Genomic DNA, 19,998 nt, shown 5'->3' with positions numbered 1-19,998 from the left:
GGTATTGGTATTTGCTACGATTTGAAGACTTCTTTCATCATCGAATACCGAATTTAGAACTACGATTCCCATCAGACCTGTCGCGTAATGATGACGCAGGCGTCGAGAATTTTCACGACTGTTACAAAATACTTGCGTCAGAAAGTTGCGCACTTGTTTCTAGAAAGGTGAACGACAAACGTTGCTCTCTCGGTATGTAACCTTAATGTATATTTAAATTTTCTTCAATTACAGGCCGTACATTACAGAATTCATTAATAGTTACGTTGTTCTGTTTTGGTGAGACTGAACGCCGTGACAAAGACTTTGTAACGAGATGAGCGTTAAATAGTACGTAGCTATTGTCGTGTTAGCTACCATTAGCTAGCTTAGGTAACTGGCGTGACATGTTTATGATATTGGTTTATTTCTTTAGTATTTCTGCGGTGTCATTGCGACAATACTATAACTCTGTCACGTAACTGGCTTCGTGATTGCCATCGTTACGAATCCAACACTATGTGTTGAAACACAACTCAGTCATGTAACATAACCTGACGCTGTGTTCATCCGTCAGACTGATACAGGATAATACATTGTGACCATGTTGGTGGCGAGGCTGACGTGCCTGAGGAGTCTTCCTCTCTCCGGGCTCCGTCCTGTGTTGTCACAGGGCTCCCCAGCCCTGAGAGCACCCACCCTGAAGGCCTGCCCACCCCTGCTCAGGCCCCAGCAGGTAACGTTAGCTCAGACAGGCCATTCATGGCTCCTTAATATAACAGTTTAGTTTTGATTGATGATGCTGAGCATGAAATTCTCGCCATTTTGTAAGATTTTTTTATTTCTTTCTACAGGGTTTTTCCTCTAAGGCCAGATTTGGTTTCCGCCGCACCAGGACAACCAGGGACCAGCTGAAAGAAGCAGCTTTTGAGCCAGCCACAGATACCGCCATTAAAAGTAATCACTATTACATACACACATTAAGTGTACTATTAGATGCTGTTATATAGACTGTGCTGTTGCGTGGCTTGAGTCAGAGATATGGCAAAATGTATTGAGCTCACATAGTTTGGAGCCTCCTTGGATGGAAATTGGCACAATACCAAAATTTCCTTTTTGACACATAAATCAAACCTTTACCTGTGACAGTAACTGTGTTAAAGTGTATGTGAAATAATCTTTGATGTGTCCACAGTTGACAGTATGGGAAGAATAATCCTGGCTGGAGGTGCAGCTGTTGGCCTCGGAGCGTTGTGCTACTATGGGCTCGGCATGTCCAGTGAAATTGGTGCCATTGAGAAAGCAGTGTGAGTAACAGCTTTTTGAACTGGCAGCTCTTTAATTTTAATTTGAAGCACATGTCCGAAGAAAGTGTTTGTTTGTTTTTTTTAACCATCTCTTCACCCGGCTCTTCCCTCTCTGTGCAGGATCTGGCCTCAGTATGTGAAGGACCGGATCCACTCCACCTACATGTACTTTGCAGGCAGTGTTGGACTCACAGCTTTGTCAGCTGTAGCAGTGAGCAGGAATCCAGCACTTATGGGTCTGATGATGAGAGGATCCTGGCTGGTAAGCTTTATGACTCAAGTGGACCCAACAGAGATAGATGTGTCTTTATTGCATTTACTTACAAATGAAATTAAGGACTGGTTTAGTAATATTTGTATTTCTCAGTCAATATTAGACATTTTAGGTGTGTTTACAGGTGATTAACATGAAGGTCTGGTGTTTGTTTTTACCCAGGCCATTGGAGCAACTTTTGCGGCTATGATTGGTGCTGGCATGCTGGTCAGGTCCATTTCATATGAGCACAGCCCAGTGCCCAAACACCTCGCTTGGATGCTCCATGCAGGTTTGTCAGACAGTGCTTAGTGGGAACTTGTTAATCCGCTATGTTGTTACACCAGGCTGTTATTTTTATCTTGTAGTTGCCTCTTTTGAACACCAGAGGGCAGTCGTGTGAAGGCTCAGAGTAACAGCTGCTGTTTGAAACATGTATGGCATTGCAGATGCGGCTGCTGTTTGTTTTGATTGTTGTATTCAGTTTTCTTTTTGCCATATTTATTGATCAGGTGTGATGGGTGCTGTAATCGCTCCCCTCACTCTCCTGGGAGGACCTCTGATGATGAGGGCCGCCTGGTACACAGCAGGCATTGTGGGAGGTCTGTCTACTGTGGCCATGTGTGCCCCAAGTGAGAAGTTCCTCAACATGGGTGGGCCATTAGCTGTCGGCTTTGGAGTGGTCTTCGCTTCCTCTATTGGTCAGTATAATGCAGTTTCACTTCTAAAACCCTTTGTCAGGTGCACTGCAGACAGCCCTGAATGCTACAAGTTAAATTCAATGCAAGGTTGATGTTGGTGTCTTCTTCAGGTATAAATCATTTGATAAGATATGATCGAGAAAGAGATCCATGAGGATGAAGGCTCATCAGACACCACATTCACAGCATCTTATTATACTACGAGACGAGATTTAACACCTCTGGAAAGTTACCACGGTGACGGTCCTTTATTCGCCACCTTGACGGTCGAGAGGCATCAGTAGAAACATGGTGTTCACAGTACAAAGTAATCTACCAGGATTGTGCTTTTTGCTCTCTGCATCAGCACACTCTCTGTGCCACTGAAACCTCTCCCTCTACATTAATCTCTATATATAGACCAAACATCTAGTGTTCAGTATGTAAACTCAAGTGTGCCGTCTGCATCACACTGGCTCTGTGTTGTTGAGTTTAAGACATGATGTGCACTTGGTGAATGTACATTACTCCACCGCACATTTAAAGACCACAGCTAAGCACTAAACACCAGGCATTAGGTGTGTTATTACCATGGTTACATCCCTATTGTGACACATGAGAAGCATCACTTCTTAATAAGATAAAAATCCATCCATCCAGTTGATTTATGCAAATGAATTCTGTTGGCATCACACAATAGGAGAACCGCGTTGTGTTTGAATTCATTTGCATGAACTACAGAGATTAGCTGGTGTAAAATGATACATAGCTTAATCTTATTATGATCATGACATTCTCTGTTTAGATCGTGCTCGACTTCTACTAATGAATGTCATTCATGATGTAAAGACTTTCTCATGTCTCTGCTTGTCTAAATAATTGTTTAGGCTCTTTGCACAGAATCCGCACTTGTCAGCCTCACATTGATTGGTTTTTTTTTCTTCTTCAGGATCAATGTTCCTGCCGCCCACCTCAGCGTTCGGAGCAGGCCTGTACTCCGTGGCCATCTATGGAGGTTTGGTCCTGTTCAGCATGTTCCTCCTCTATGATACACAGAAGGTCATCAAGAGGGCAGAGACACACCCACTCTATGGTGTACAGAAATATGACCCCATTAATGCGTAAGTCACACCAGGAAATACACACGTGCGCCTTTAAAATGCAAGTTTTGGCAGACGGTTATGTTTTCACTGAGGTGTACATCTCAAGTTCCTCTGAATCTTCCAGGTGTATGGGCATTTACATGGACACACTGAACATCTTCATGAGACTGGTGATGATCCTGGCTAATGGCGGCAGCGGCAGAAGGAAGTGAACAGCAGCACCCTGACTCGAGCTTCACTTTTACCTTCCACAGAGCTTAAAAAAATTCTGACTAGCATCATATACCAGGTGTTATCTCTTAGTGACACGTGTCATGTAACTGGTAAATACATATGAGTGCTTTGTAAGTGTGCGAAGAGGAGGACTGCACGGGAAAATCGAGAGCTCTTACCTTGATTGTTGAAGCATCTTTTATATCCTGAGAGTTACAGAGAGGTTAAATCTGACTGTCTGCCTCAGATGTTCTTTTTATTCTTTATGTTTTGTATTTATTTCCACGCGGTGGTGTTTCTGTTCCTAAGACGAATGAGAGTTTGAGAATATATGTGTATGCAAGGCCACTTACTTCAACCATAGACCGCTCCAGACTTATAGTACAATAACTGACTGTGCTGTATGCACTTGCTTGACTATACGCTGATATTGCACTTCTGTGATTGGTTAAAGAGATTGGCAGCAGTTCATATATTTTCCAGAAAATATGCAGTCATTTGAAAAAAGGAATCACTCAATAAACGAGTAAAAGTGATGTTTTTGGTGAAGTGTTTTTAATAAATGAGATGCTTACTTATTTTGAGAAGAAATCGTATAATCCAGTAGAGGATTTGATGGTTTGACATGTAGGAAAAGCTCTTTGATTAAGTAGTACAATTATTGAAGGCTGAATTCTGTTTAGCTGCTTCGGTGTCAGGCTCCTGGTGTAGTGCATGCTGGGTAACTGCATGGTCATGGCTTACCGGGACACTTGAGTAGAACAGAGCCTCTCAGTGTTATTAGGAACACGTGCTTCTGTTACTATGGCAAGTCAGTAATGTGGGAAAACACAAGTTCATTGAAATACAGAAAGTTATCAAATAATGATTAAACGAATTTTGTCTTTATTAACATAAATGACAGGATGCATATCTGCTATAATCTAAATTGAAATGCTTACTTGCATTTCTTTTTTGTCTGTAATCCCTCACTGCTGCTAAATAAAACCAGAACTTTACATATTTGGTTTTCATCACCCTCACACTCAGCAGCTCCGACCAGACTGTGAGGGACCGGCGGGGGTCCACCTTGTATTTGCCTATAAACAGTCAGTGTGTAGCAGCAGATGACAAAGGCTTAGCGTAGTAATCCTCTTGTCCACCATCTGGCTGCTCCTCTAAAATTAAACCTCCAAACCAGGGCACTTGCAACAGATGCTAACATCTGTAAATATGCAGGTGCTTCATTAAAGCACGTTCACGTGGAGCGCACAGCTGCCGGACGTGTTTCAGTCTCAGATCATGTTCACGTTTAGCACACGTATGATTCATGTATTCTGTGTATTGAAGAGCCCTGCAGATGGGAGGGATAAAGAGGGCAATAATGGATGAGATTGGGGAAAGCTTCAGCATGTGGAGATCTGGCATTACTGGGGATAAAAGTTGCTCTCTGTCAGTCATTTTCAGATTGATGACCAATATTTGGTTAGGGTCCAACTTTTTTTTTTTTTTTTTTTTTTTACTGCTTAACAGAGGCTTGATGTGATCTGTGTGTGTGAGAGAGAGAGAGAGAGACTCAAAACAAGTCCAGAGGACAATGAGTCCATGCATGTTGTGTAGCCTCAGCACTTTAACCCACAATACCTGAAGAACTCTGACCTCACAAGCTCTTTCCCTTGCATAATCACGCACAGACTTGGTTGTTTTCATATCAGCCTAAATCTCTTACTGCACTGTTTTTCAGCTCATTTTTAGGTCGATATTTAGCCGTGCTCGCAGCGTGGTTACAGGGACGACGTCTGCACAGTGAAAGTTCTCACATATGAATTTTCACAAAATTTTAGACATGTTCACTTTCCCTCGAGCGCCACCACGAGGTTGACATTTGTGGTGTTTTGTAAAATATCTTGACATCTCTCAGATTGCTGTGTAATTTCACTCATGTTCATGTCTCCTTTGGTTAATGACTAAATACTTGCAAACTATACTGACATGCCCACCAGCCTCAGCTGTACTTTGTGCTTTGTAATAACTAGCAAATGTTAGCAATGCTGACACACTGCAAGGTGCAGGAGAGGCGTTAAACCAGCACATACTGGACCCACAGTTTACACACACCAAACAGAGATGGTGAATTTACATGAGAACAGTAGTTCAAATCAGCTCCACCTCGACCAGCTGCAGCATTAAAATGTTGCTTACATGTCAGTCAATCGGTAATCAGTGTTAAACTAGATATTATAACACCCTAAAAGGTGGCATCATGCTTAATGTGTACTTGTATTTTAAATGCATGAGTACATTTTGCTCATAATACATCAGTAATATTTTGAATGCAGGATGTTTACTTGAAATTAAGCGTTGTTACATTTCCATACTTATATGTATATTTTTTAGGCCCTAAATCTCAAATATTGACTAACATTAATTCTTGTCTGTAAACATGGTCCTCGGATTTCGTGTATATTTTAGTCTACAGAGCAGATTTATCATTTCCTGCCAACCAGTAAGATGTATGAGTGTGTCACTGAACGTCAGACACTATTTTTGTACCTGTGAATATGGGAAGTGCACAAGTCTGCACCTCTTAGTGAGTAAGTCAGCGCATTAACACACCTCGCTGAAACGTGCGCTCGCATGACACCTGCATCTAAGACAGTATGATTTTTATATTTTCTATTTAAAAAAAAACAAAAAAAAGGTGCAAAACTCTCCTGTGGAAGTGGAAATTGTGTTGAAAAAAAAAAAAGTATGACATTTTGGGCTCTTGATTTGCATCACATACAGTCAAGGATGCAAGATCAAAACATCACACTTTGGCCTTCAGAGTGTCACATTTTTCCTTTTTTTAATCAGGTCAGTTTTTTTATTTTTGGGCTGTGTCTGTCTGAATCTGAGGGCTGGGTGTTAACCTGCCCACGTCGTTCATACCAGGAGGATTTCTTACAATTTTAGTCAGTGCTGAGTGGCAAACATCACGCTGAACTAAAGATACAAAGCAGGCTTGCAGCTCTGACATTTAAAATCAAACACTGCTGACTGATTATTTATAAAAAGGCTTGTTTTCGTCTTGAAGCGCAGCGATTGATAGGTCACTTGGTTTACTGGTGAAAGTGGCTGAAGAAAGCCTCTTGGCTTTAAGTGCATCACAGATCCACAAGTGCAGCTGAGGCTTGTCAGCGAGCTGCCAAGGAGAGCAGCCACGGGAAGCTTAGGCCAGTGGGACTCGCTACATGTGACTAATGAGTTTGTTGAAAGCCTTTAAAACACCGGCGAGCGGAGCCAAATGTGCCATGTGTCCATACAAAATAAACAAATAGAAGCAAATGAGCTGCACGTTTGGACGTTTGTTTGACTTAATTCAATATGATCTTGAATTCTTTTGCATCACAAAGCCTTTGATTTAACAGTGCTGATGGCGGCAGAGCCCCATGTGTGCACTGTCACATGTGTGCAGAGGTGTGATGATCGCGCCGTATTGTGTGAAACCTGAGCTCTCTTCCCTCCTCGTGCAGTTTTCCAGGAGCAATCGGAGCGAGGGCAGTGCGCTAGAAGATGTCTGCGGAGGGAAGGGATGCGTCACTGGATTAGTGCCTGAGAATCTGTCCCAGCCTCTTCCTCCTGAGCTGCTGAGACGCCTCCAGAAGGGCACGACACTCGTTGCTCGCTTTCCCTCCGCCAAGCCTTCCACATGAGCCAGCCAAGCCTTACCTCCCCACCAGGATGAAGAAAGAAAAGAAAACGCATGCTTTGCTCTTTCTCCTCCTGCTTCACTTCACCTTGGGTAAGGCTCTGCTTTTCTTCTTCTTGTTTTTTTTTTCTTTTTGTTCTTTGTGTGTGGTTAAGACTTCTTGCTCTTATCTGGTTAATCCTCTAACGCACAGAGGCCATGGACATCTTAGCGTAGACTGCTCATGCTGCCTGTGCTTCATAGGAACATGTGATTATACGTGTGTGTTGTGATAGTGAAAACTTAAACCCAAATATGTTTATAACTCATCTCCGTCCTCCTCCTCCTCTTCCCGGCTTTCGTCTCCTGCCCTTTTTAGCAAGTGAGTGCAACAGTTATCACTTGATTACATAGGAATTTCCATAAGAAATAGAACAAAATCTATATGATTGAAGTGATGTTTTTCAGGTTTTTACAGTCAATTCAGCAGCTTTCTAAAAGGTTGTGTCATTATTTTATGATTTCTCCTCTGCTCAAATAACTTGTTTTTTTGTTTTCCCATAAAGGGCAATCAGACTATGCTCCATATTTTTACGATAATGGACCCAGCAGCACAAATGGGAACATGGCCTTGTTCAGCATCTCCGAGGATACACCAGTTGGTAAGCCTCATGTCCAGCTTTACGATGACTTTAACCATCACAGATCTGGTTGATTTCAGTATGAGATAACGTGTAGTGTAGTGTAACGCCGTTTATTTCGCAGGCATATGTGATGAAATCATCACACTGGTATTGAAACTCCAGCTAATCACTGTAATACCTTTTGGATTTTGACGTACGTCAAGACAACATGGGTGGTAGCTCACCTGATCCGGTGATTAAACGTGCCATTCGCACTGAATAAGAAACAGAGGAACGACACAAAGGCGTTTTCCTGTTCCCAGCATGATTTTGACAAACACAGAAATGTTTTGTGAGTGTGCCACTGTGACAGCGCTGTGTCTTTGTCATTGTCACCACAAAGGGACACAGGTGTACGTTCTGAACGGCACAGATCCAGAGGGAGATCCGGTGCGATATGGGCTGACGTTTGAAAAGGGCTCCAAAGAATATTTCAGTGTGGACTCCAAATCAGGAAACGTGACTCTAATTCTGGAGCTCGACAGAGAGGTGAGCCTGTTTAAGAGACTCTTGTTTTGAAGGAACCTGAGGTAAACTTGTCGTCCCTGTGGCTCAAAGTGACGTCACCTTTTTCTTGTAGAAACAAGATGAAATCTCAGTGCTCGTGAGCATAACGGACGGCCGCAACAAGGTACGTTTTTACTGTTTGTCCGCTGCATTAATCACACCTCCCAGTCATCATATTTATACAGTTGTGACTATTAAACTACAATCTAAGTGTGAAATAAAACAAAAATTAGTGAGACTAAAGAAAAAAGACCTCCTACAAAATAAGTTCTGTGACAAACAGCAGGATTTATCATCCTTATGGTCTGTGCTTAAAGAAATAATGTATTAAATATATAAAATGAGCTTTTTCTGATCTGATGTGAAAATGGACATAGCCTTAAAATCCAGTTGGCGCAGTTGTTTTTATTTGCGGTTGAGGTTTTGTTTTCTTGTTGCTTTCAGGTTGTTGAGACCGTCAGAGTGTTTGTCACTGATGCCAATGATGAACCACCTGAATTTCAAAATCTGCCTTTCATCATTGATATCCCGGAGGTGTAGTATATCGAATAAATACACCCGAAATGAGTACAATAAATCCTTTCTATAAGACTTCCTGTGCCACCGACGACCTCTAAATCTGCTGATTGAGTCAAGCAAATGATTGAGTGGGTTTCAGGGTTATAACATCTCTTGTCTCTTCACTAGGACACTGCTCCAGGAAGTAGCATCTACAGAGTCCAGGCAGCGGATAAAGATATGGGCTCAGGAGGCAGCGTCTCATATTATCTACAGGTGACCCTCCAGCTTCGTTTCTATGCAGATGATGCTCGGTTATGATATCTCTAAAGCTCTACCTTGCTGAACTTGAGCACTGGATGGAAAATCTTTTCACAAGTGAATTATAACAAGGCTTTCTAAGGCTGTTCAAGGCTATTTCGGTCCAGTCTAGTGGCATATATTTCAGTAACACTCTGCAGGCTTCGTGTTGAATTTCAAGCATTGAATCTTGTGTCTCATTCAAATCGGCTGCTAAACACCCACAGCCAAATATTTCCTCAAGTGTAATTCATGCTTTCATTTTGTCTTGCTCTATCTTTACTGCAGCAGCCAGACTTTTACAGTAACACGCGCCCGGATAAGCGACCTCGAGTAACCAGGGCTAAAACAGTTAAAGCTATTTTAGTCTCCTTGCACCTCCAGTTGAATTGATTTTACTAATCACATGTAGAGCCGTAAATAGCTCGACTCCAGCCTACATCAGACCTCTTTACTCCGGCACCCTGGAGGACACCCTGAGGTCTGCCAAAATAGTTCATCCTCTCAGTTCCCGAAACCTTATTCGAAAGCATGAGCAAGCATCTCTTTTTAACATTTCCTTCTATTTTTATCTATTTACTGTTTCACACTATCGTTTGATTCCATTTCCACTCGGTAATCCATTTAAAAGAGTTTTTATTATCACGACTTCAGCATCATTATCCACATGATGATACTGTTAACTGGCCCTAACGCTCGGGGGTAAGACCAGAGGTCGAGCTGACATCATGAGAGCTGTGCTGCCATGTGGAGGGAGGAAAAGGGCGTTCGAGAGATGGGACAGTGTGTGGAGGGGAAGATTAATCTCATACCAGAGAGCAGTCTGGAAATGGTGTTACTTCAGTGGATTAAATTTCAATTACATTTGAGCAAGGCACTGAAGGCTTAATAGGGGTTTAGGTTCGGTCCGGGCCGACAGCTGACAGCACAGTGGTTGTTACTGTCCATGTGTCGACTGTGTGTTCATCATATTATTCATTATCAGACCTCACCGTTCGCCAAGTTTACCATCGATGGGCACAGCGGCATCCTGAGAGTCAAACCTGGTGAGACGCTGGACTACGAGACCACGCCCACGCACTTTGTGACGGTGGTTGCAAAGGTGAGAGGTCACCGCTGCCCTGTGCCGTTTGGTTCACGCTGTGGTCACCCATGTTTTGAGTTAGCACGGCAGGCTAATCAGATGTACACAGACAACAAAACAACCCCAACAGCTTTTCTCCAGGAGTGTTGCTTGTTGACACGTTTATTCTGGTGCTCATCCAAATAAAATCTGTTCAGAAAGTTTTTAACAAGCTGGGATCGACTTGGGATCAAGTCGTGACTAAGCTCTCTGGGCGCCGACACTTTCCAGTGAAGCAAATGGAAGTCTGGTGAAGTTTTGACAGCACTGCTCCAGCGTGAGCAACCTGAAGTGTAATCCTTCCATTGTGAGTAATAGCATGATGAGGTCAGCCGGCTTGTTTTTCTAGCCTCAGCTCAGAGTGTCAGACAACAAACAGCGCATGCAGCTTCTAAAAAGCAGCATTTTTTCGCTCACACTGAAACGTAATATCATAATTTACACAGCGTTGCAAATGAAATGACAGATTCCACAGTTCCCAGTTATACTGGATTTGACACGCTAAATGTGGATTAAGAGGTTTACATCCCAGTTTTAAACATCTAACCAGTAAGGCTGATATAATCTCACTAAACCACCTAATTTTTTTTTTTTTTTTTTTTTTTTTTTTTTTTTTTTTTGTAATACTATTTAGCCAGTTAACCAAAGTCATCAAACCAGTTCAAACTAGGCTTTTGGTTACTTTCAGCCAGTGTGAGGCCTCGAATTATTTGGCTAAAATAGGGAAAGTGTTCACTGTTACTGATTAAATCTCTGTATAGAGACATCCAATAGGCCTCAATGCTGCAGATTTTACTTGATTAAAGGGGGCAGCCTTTACAAAGATCACATGATGCCTGTATCTACCAGTGTGAGTCCATTAGCTGCCAAATATAACATAAAATGTCCTTTATCAAAACTTTTTTTTGACTAGTTTATCATAACCTTCGATGGATAAAAGCATCGTCCAAAGTCTTGATAAAAATGTGTTCATTATAAAATAAACTTGCCTTCTGTGTGACCTCTTGTTTTCTCAGGATGGAGGTGGAAAGTACAAAGGGAGGCACCAGGTGTTGACCTCCACCGCCACCATAACAATCAATGTAATTGACGCCCAGGACATGCCCCCATCCTTCATAGGAACCCCTTACTTTGGCTACGTCTACGAAGTCTCGGTTCCTGTAAGTCCTGCTCTTATTCTTAACACACCTGCGAAGGTGATCGACCATTACAGCCAGTAAATACGTCCAAGACTGATTCGATTTTTCCCTCCAGGGTTCTGAAATATTCACTGTGTACGCTAAAGATGGAGATCAAGGCAATCCTAACCCCATACACTATTCCATTATGAATGGTAAGAACGTCGCATCAGGAAATGAATTCTGACTGTTTTCAGCCTGTTTGTCAGACACATTTCTTTTATCACCTTTCAGGTAGTGATGGTGTGTTTGACATAAACAGCACCAGCGGATGCATCACGCTGACAACTTTTCCATCTCTGCTGAAAAATGAATTATATGAAATTAAAGTCAAGGTAATGTTTGTTTGTTTTTTCGCCTTTGAGTCTTTTAATCCTCCATTATCACTGAATGTGTTGATCGATGGCATTTTTAAACCCAGGCGTCTGAGGTGGGAGCAAACGATCAGCTGCAGGACTACGAGGTTACAACGGTGACGGTGCGGGTGGTGGATCTCAACAACCATCCTCCGACCTTTTACGGAGAGAACGGACCGCAGAGCAAGTTTGAGGTCACCATGTACGAGCATCCTCCTGCAGGGGAGATCCTCCGAGGCTTCAAGATCACCGTCAATGACTCCGATCAGGTAGACTTATCCCAGACTCCCCTCAGGCCTCAGTGAGCTCTCTGCATCTTTTCATTCCTTCCTCAGGGTCTACGCCTGCTGAACATCAACTAACAATCAATCATCAAGACATTTGCTTTAAGCATACTGTTAACTGTCAATAACTGTGGCAACACCAGGTGCTCTGATGACAAAAACTGATGTTCCCTCCGTGTTGAGTTTGTTTCCGCGCTGGCAGATTCACTAATACCACTGGGTACAATGTTGCATAAAGATCTGCCAACCAGCCTCAAAGTATGTGCAGTTATGCAACACCACTTCATAATGTTCATGAAATCTGTTCATTAATTCAAGACAAAATGAAATTCATTATGCCGTCATGTTTATTCTCTCCAACCGGCCTCAGTGACTCATGTAACATTGTCTGCCAGGTTTGCCGAAGCCACCTTGAGTCTGATGAACCATTGGTTTTCTTGTTTTTCTGGGCAGCTATGTCCTTATTCACTTTACTGATTCATGCTTTCTGCATCTTGTTGTTTTTTCTTCTGCACAGGGCGCAAATGCTAAATTTAAACTGAGGCTCGTGGGGCCGAGTCGAGTGCTGCGAGTGGTTCCCCAGACGGTGCTCAACGAAGCGCAGGTGACCATCATCGTGGAAGACACATCTGGCATCGACTATGAAAAGGGACCAACCATTTCTTTTAAGGTTAGACTTCCTATGTCACTAAATTAGACTCAGCTGTGTTAATTTGCATGTTAGCAACCCTGCTAACACACTGAATTTCATTATAAATGATACAGTGTGGTTTGCCTCTTAGAGCCTCACAGAGCTGCTCGTGCGGCTGCAGACTCTTCATCTTGTTTGTCAATAAACAAATCAATTCATCGAGGAGACCTTCATTTAATCCCTCTTTGCACATGCCTCTCTGCAGCTGCTGGCGGTGGAGATCGACACTCCTGAGAGGTTCAGTGCCACTGCTGACATAGTGATCAACCTGCTGGACACAAACGACAACATTCCCAAATTCACGTCCCAGTATTACATCGCCAGGGTCCCTGAGAACTCCCCTGGAGGCTCCAGCGTTCTGTCTGTAACAGTGAGTCAATCGAGATTAAACTCTGCTTTAACCCCACCTAAGTGATTATATAATCCATCAATCCTCAAATAAATGCATATTACTCGGTGCAGTTCATTACATGAAAGCAGGTTGTCGCCGGACAGCAAAGCTCAGAGGTCCCTGGCTTTGTTTTTGTTGGTCCTCGTTTGGGAAATTCACGTTTCCTTTGACATTCTGGCATATGCTCCGTGGTGCACCTCCGACAGCGCTTTTATTAATAGAAGTATCGGCACATTTGTCTCTTCCTTTCCATTAGACTGTATGAATCCTGCGGCCGGGCAACATGTCCAAGCTACAGTATGGAGTATAGAGCTTAATGTTGCCCCAAGGTTAATCATTCTGACCTACACCTCCATCCCCACTCACCACAGGAAGAGACTTAGAGCCTGCACCACCCACCGTACATGAGCTTAAGACCCTGGCTGGTTATCCTCCAGTAAAAACATCTAACTGCACCACCTTCAGCCACTTTGTTTGAGTTTTTTGCTCCCTAGTGTAACTATACTGAACTAATTTATCCAATTAGTAAATAATCTTGTTTACAAATTGTACATTTTTCATGCTTTATTATTTATTTCATGTGCCGGGCTTCTAATCTCTGTCCTGCTTGTTTTTCCTGCAGGCAAATGATCCCGATTCAGGGCCTTGGGGTGAAGTCAAATACACGATTTATGGATCAGGATCAGATTTGTAAGTAAAGACCTTTCACTCCTGCCAGCTTCAGTTTTGGTCTGATCACACACTTAACTCTTGCAATTCCATGGACTAAAGAAGTCCATTTTCTGTGAATATGACTCCACACCGCTGAGGGTGTTGGGTAAACTCAGCCAGCAGGACACCAGTCTTGATTCATCTTTTGTCTCTTTGATTGAAGTGGCAAGCAGGAACCCAGTCTGATTGGCCCCTCTGCTGCACAAACAGCTCTCTCTAAAATGGCTGCAAGATGCTGGCTAATCTCCTAATTGGATTGGAGGGTTAAAAATAGACAGCCTGGCCCGTCTCGCATAGGGAGAGCCAATTAACATGCGATGTGACAGCTGGAGCCACAGAAACGGCAGCTTTGAAAAGCAAGGCAGCATGCAGCGAAGGAAAAGTGAGAATTTATGCTCGTCTTCAGGCAGCGACCTGAGTTAATTGTGCGAAAGTTATCAGTTTCAAGGCAACTTGTGAAATCTCACAGTGGAAAACGAGACAGAAAAGACGGCTGGATAAAATGGCTGCGAGCCCAGTGTTGAGCGAGAGAGCACTGAGAAAGCACAAACCCACATCAGTGCTGTAGAATCTTATCTAATCTTATCTTATTTGTCAAATACTCGGGTGAAGTTTTTCTGATTACAAACGTTTTTGCTTGTAGGAAAAATGACACAATCTTGGTGCAACTTGGTGCAGTCTGTCAGTGGGGGGGCCATCGACACACAGTGCTGTCTGGCACAGTGTCTGTTTTTAATACAGCTACTGGAAAGTCAGACAGTATTACTCAAAAGATCTCTGAAATAAGCAAATGTTTAAAAAATCAAAGGATCCAGAACTGCATAAAAGCACACAGTGATGGGGATTTGGATAAGAATTAAAGGAAAATGGCTTCACAAGAAAACAAAAACAAACAAGTGAACGAGTTCCAGGCTAATCCAAATATTTGCTCCAAATCTGGTCAAAATTGGAAGGTTTAAAAAAAACTGATCAAGGCAACAACAGACATGTCTCACGTGTCTAGATTTGTCTTTAAGAAAAGGATTCAAGAAAAAATAAAAAGGGACATTTTTGCCTCTAAACCAGACCTTGATATGTTTACCAGACCAGAATTTCCATCAAATGTGAGTGAAGTCTGTCCAGTAGTTATTTAGTTATCAAATAACACAACAGTGTGCAGAAAAACAAAGCTGATAAGAGTGTAACTACTCAGAAAAGGCATTAAAATTTAAATTTAATCACAATCAACAGCAAACAAACAAATAAATATTCAGGACAACAAATACAACATGATTGGTGGAGAAAGTTGATCAGTGCTGGAATGCAGGTGAATGAGGTACGAGTACTTTACTTGAGAATTTACATTTTCTGCTGCTTTACTGGTAAATACTGCAATTTTTACTCAACTACATTTACTTTAGAACTTAAATTACTTTGTACTTCTCAGATTCAGATTATTGATAGAAAATCAACTAACAGACTGACGTGTTACTGTAGATTAAGCTTCCCACCAGTATATAAAGTAATTAAAATGAACACCACCTGCACCGACCGCAGCATTAAAGTGATGAGCACATTAATGCATCCGTCAGTATAATCCAGTATTTACTAATCTGAAATAAGACATTCTGTACTTTCACTTTTTGTACTTCAAGTGTACTGTGATGCTAATACTTCTGCATTTGTAACAGTATTTTAACACTGAAGACGAAGGAGGTAGGAAATGTGAAAAAGGAACTGAACCAATTAACATCAGTGTATTTTTACCACGTGGATGGAAATCTGCTTTTTATAGTATTAATGTGAGTCATGCAGAGACTCACAGGATGTGAGCATTAGACACACCTGCTTTGTGTGTCGGCAGCATGGACACCTGTGGTGATGACTCATACGCTGTGTGACCCTGCAGGTTTACCATCCACCCGTCGTCAGGCCTCATCTCCACGCAGCCCTGGACCAGCCTGGACGCAGAGGTCAGATCTAAATACAACTTTTACGTCAAGGCTGAAGATTCGGAGGGGAAGTACGGCTTGGCTGAAGTCTTTGTCACCGTCCTCGACATGAACGACCACTCCCCAGAATTTGATGAAAAACTCCTGGAAAAGACAATGATTATTGGTACACCCGTCAGAGTAGAGGTACTTCATGATGAGTCATTTTCCACGTGCACTGAAAACCTATTTATATACCAAGAGATCAAAACAGCGGCTGTTTATGAGATTTACACAACAGGTACGGAAGATCAGGACTGCCAATATTAAAATGAAACAATTGAAAATGAAGAGAATTTTAAATGCTATTTTTGTGTACATCATACACAACAAAACTGACAAATTAATGTTAAAAAAATCAGACTTTAATTTCCATGTTTGAAAACTAATCATTACTGCTAAATAAGTGATATTATCTGTTTTTTTTGCTGATATCAAATCCAATGAAAAGACCAAAACAACCATGAATTGATTCTATTAACAGAGTTGGCAGTCCACTATGCAGGTTAGTAAAGTGATCGAAATATCAAACGATTTTATGTTATTCTGCCACTTTTTTACAGGCAGTAGATGAAGATGCAGAGTCTCCAAACAATGTCATTCAGTACTCCATCATGAGAGCTGATCCAGACAACGCGTTTGACATCAACGCCGACACCGGAGAGATCAAGCTGAAGCCTTACATCAAGTCAATGGAGATTGTGCAGAACATCACCAAGGAGAAGGACTGCAAGTGGTCTGTGGTGGTCCAAGCCAGGGACAGGGGCTCTCCATCCTTCAGCACAACAGCCGTGGTCAATATCGATATCACGGAGGCGGTAAGCCCTGCTCTGACTCACAGCATGCTCGCAGCGCTTCCTATTCCAAACCTGAGCTTTAGGCAGCGCCAGCTGTACATTCAAGCACTTTAACATGCGATAATAGGCATTGTTGTTACGCTACGCTGCTGCTAATTTAGCATCCTTGTTTCAGCCAATCACATTTCATCTTCTTTAAAGGATAGTGCTGGTCATTTTTTATGCTTTTATTAATATCAACAAGAAGAGACCAAAACCAACGATGCTCTGTGTCACAGCCTCATGAAGCTTTGCCTCCACTGTCCTCCAAAAAGTATTAAAGCTGCATTAGCTGCTTTTTGGGCTATTTGTTAATGTTATGGCTAAGAAAAAGGGGACAATGTTAGCAAATAGTTAACTATTGGCACATCCAGCAGGCGCACACATCTGTATGTATTATTTGACACAGATAACACAAGAAAAGATTCCCACAAATGTCATCAGATTTTTATTCAAATATCGCTGCATTCTGATTGGTGCACAGGAATATGTGCCGCCCACTTCTTATAAATTCATACTGGTTTTTGTCTCTTCACTAAATTTGAGGATATGAATATGAAAGATGAAATAACAGCATTATCCTTTTTTACATGAATCCATATTTTTCTGATACTCTCTGTCGTCCGCATGTATTCATTCATTCCTTCACTCGACATGATGAGATGACTCCATGTTTTTGGTGTTTCTGTGTTGTGTATCGTGCATTTCAGGTCAAAGGTCGAGTAATTTCATACTTCATGGGCCTCAGCAAGCGTCCGCTGACTGTTTTCGGAATTTGTTTCAGCATTGTCACTTCGCTCATTTTATTAACGATCTGCATATCCACAATCCTGTACTGCAACGCAGTGAAAAAGTCCCGAATCAACCCCGAGAGTAACTATATTAAAGTGGTCCGCAGAATCAAGTGACAAATACTTGACAGTGGTACCTCATTATTCATTACCTGTAAAAAGATGTCATTTTTTTTACTGGTTAGCTGTTGTCTGTAAAAGAGTCCTGGGGCACATTTGATGGAATTTAATAAGAGAGTTTTTTCTATTTTTCTTTTTTTATTAATTTATTTTATTTCTTGATTGGAAAATATTCTAAATACAGTATTTTTCTAATAATGTAGTTTTTTACACTACCAAAACCCCATCTTTCTAGATCATGACTCAGACTATTTGGCTGTCAAAATGACAAAGACTGAGCCTTTTACGTTAGATTTAAACCTGGATTTGCTCGCTTAAATCTCCATTTTTCTCACACAGTCATTCACTTCACTCCATTCTGGTCTCATGAACCGTCATTGTTCTTGTTCAGCCCTCATGAGTCACATGCCAAAGAGGAATCTTTATGCACCGCACTGCCAGACGCATTCCCAACAACTAGCGTTGTGCATAGTTCTTAGCTTTGCATCAGCGGTCTGTAGGACGGAGGAAGACGGATGACTGAGTGTGTGTGTGTGGGAGCGTCACATTGTTGGTAGACATGTTGTTTGGGCCTCCTCTGTCAGTGCTTTGCACATCCATCTCTCGTGCTTGCATGCTGTAGACAAATGCTTCGTTAAAGCTTGGATTCAGTCCCTTGGACTTGATTTAAACTCTTGTATTTGTGCTCTTTTACAGACTCCTCTCAAGGGTCCTATGGCGGCCTTTTTAATGAAAAGTAGGGACAATCCTATGAAAGCTCTAGGCTTGGTCACTGTTATCATTAGCGTATTGGTAGGGGTGACAGTCTTGATCTCTACGGCTATGTACATGCGCAACTCAAAGTCAAACAGGATCATGCCGGCACGTCGCATCATTAAGAGGCGACCCAGGGACCAGCAGCCCTGGACCTTCAAGATGCCCACGATTAAATTCAACGACCCTGCAGATAAGTTCCTCATCGACAACCCAGAGAGCAGCCTGCAGCGGGGCACCAGCAGCCCCCGGCTGAAGCCTCCACCTCCCAGCGCTCCTTGTCTGCCCCCTCCACCCCCGTCTAACGCACGGCCCAGTGAGAAGCCCCGGGCGGTCCCGACAATATCTGGCGCGCTGGCCTCCAAAGGCTCCAAGAAAGCAAAGTCTAGTCGCCGCAAAGATGGAAACATCAGCTCTGCTTTAGTGTCAGAGCTTAAAATGAAGCTGGAGCAGAAAATCATTGAGAGCAACCAAGGTTATTACTAACTCTGTCACACAAACGTCTTGATGACGATGATTCATGAGTAAACTGTACGAGAGGTATAACAGGACGGTTTACAGATATTTATGTCTTAAGAAGAGATATTGAACAATTGGGCTCCGCAGCATCCTCAGCTGCCCTGGCTTAGGTAAAGAGAGGAGACAGTCTGTCGCGGGTGCAGTCGAAGATAATTCACCACACTGCCATCTTGAGGAAGATTACATCATCTTAACAGTAAGAAGCACCACTTTAAATTGTCCAGGGAGAGGATTACTAAGACTTACTGTGTGTACATAAGTTGCATAATTTCCTGAACAGTGTAATGTTCGCGACCCTGTAATGTTTCCAGCACAAAACTAGGATTTCATCCAACAAATCCTTCTAAAAAAAAACCCTTCTTGTTGCTCACTGGAGCGCACAACTGAAAGACACAGTCATGAAAAACAACACTGCTTCTTCTAAAGTGCTAAAGGGCCCGTGTGTTAATATTTTTACTGTGTTACATCAGCCGCTTGAAAGCTGAGAAGTCGCTCTTTTGTATGATTACAATGTGCCACTGTAGGTTTTCACAGTAACACAAGCTAGCAGAGTTGCTTCTATTTATTTGAGTGTGTTATTCTAGAAAAATGCTTTTATATAAATACCATGAGTCCGTTTGAAATGTATTATTTTCATTATTTTGAGCACACACACACACACACACACGGCGAGATATGAACATTTCCCAGTTGTATCTTGCAGCAGTAAATAAACATGAAGAACAAATGAATCATCTAACATCACTAGTTGGATATTGTTAGTACAATTTAGTGATATGCTTAAGATTTTCAAGCACAGTCAGTCTGTATTTGACCCGCTGGGACATTTCCTTTGTAGAAATAGAGTCTGTGTCCAAACAGTTCCATGTTACTCTTCATTGCCTTCAAATGTAGGCAAATGAAATTGGAGTCATTTAATTGCTGTAATACATATCTTGTATCTGACTATATCTTAACTTAAATCTATCTTAAATAAGTTGAGATAAACTATATATGTTAACTATAAATTACACTTGCCTGGTCCTTCAAAGTAACATATTTGTACCGTCTTTGTACCGTCTTGATTTTGAATAAATATTTGAAAATAACTTGTTCTGAGCTCC

General features: G+C 42.1%; 2 protein-coding genes across 2 annotated transcripts; both read left to right on the top strand.

Moving 5' to 3' along the window:
• The first annotated feature begins 130 nt into the window (after nucleotides 1-130).
• ghitm (growth hormone inducible transmembrane protein) lies at nucleotides 131-4,533 on the top strand. The gene is made up of 9 exons (XM_076760510.1): nucleotides 131-192; nucleotides 557-715; nucleotides 834-936; nucleotides 1,175-1,286; nucleotides 1,407-1,548; nucleotides 1,723-1,831; nucleotides 2,052-2,240; nucleotides 3,169-3,340; nucleotides 3,447-4,533. The coding sequence occupies exons 2-9, from the start codon at nucleotides 584-586 to the stop codon at nucleotides 3,532-3,534; spliced, it is 1,047 nt and encodes a 348-aa protein (XP_076616625.1). The 5' UTR covers nucleotides 131-192; nucleotides 557-583; the 3' UTR covers nucleotides 3,535-4,533.
• A 2,494-nt stretch (nucleotides 4,534-7,027) lies between these two features.
• LOC143339328 (cadherin-related family member 1a) lies at nucleotides 7,028-19,983 on the top strand. Its single transcript, XM_076760502.1, has 17 exons — nucleotides 7,028-7,298; nucleotides 7,751-7,846; nucleotides 8,211-8,356; nucleotides 8,448-8,498; nucleotides 8,819-8,908; nucleotides 9,062-9,148; nucleotides 10,158-10,274; nucleotides 11,312-11,455; nucleotides 11,550-11,628; nucleotides 11,708-11,808; nucleotides 11,895-12,098; nucleotides 12,631-12,783; nucleotides 13,010-13,174; nucleotides 13,818-13,885; nucleotides 15,795-16,023; nucleotides 16,440-16,694; nucleotides 18,320-19,983. The coding sequence occupies exons 1-17, from the start codon at nucleotides 7,238-7,240 to the stop codon at nucleotides 18,860-18,862; spliced, it is 2,589 nt and encodes an 862-aa protein (XP_076616617.1). The 5' UTR covers nucleotides 7,028-7,237; the 3' UTR covers nucleotides 18,863-19,983.
• Nucleotides 19,984-19,998: the final 15 nt, after the last annotated feature.

The sequence above is a fragment of the Chaetodon auriga genome, chromosome 20 (assembly GCF_051107435.1).
Source record: "Chaetodon auriga isolate fChaAug3 chromosome 20, fChaAug3.hap1, whole genome shotgun sequence".
Taxonomy (NCBI): domain Eukaryota; kingdom Metazoa; phylum Chordata; class Actinopteri; order Chaetodontiformes; family Chaetodontidae; genus Chaetodon; species Chaetodon auriga.
This window is presented reverse-complemented; position numbering and strand designations above follow the sequence as displayed.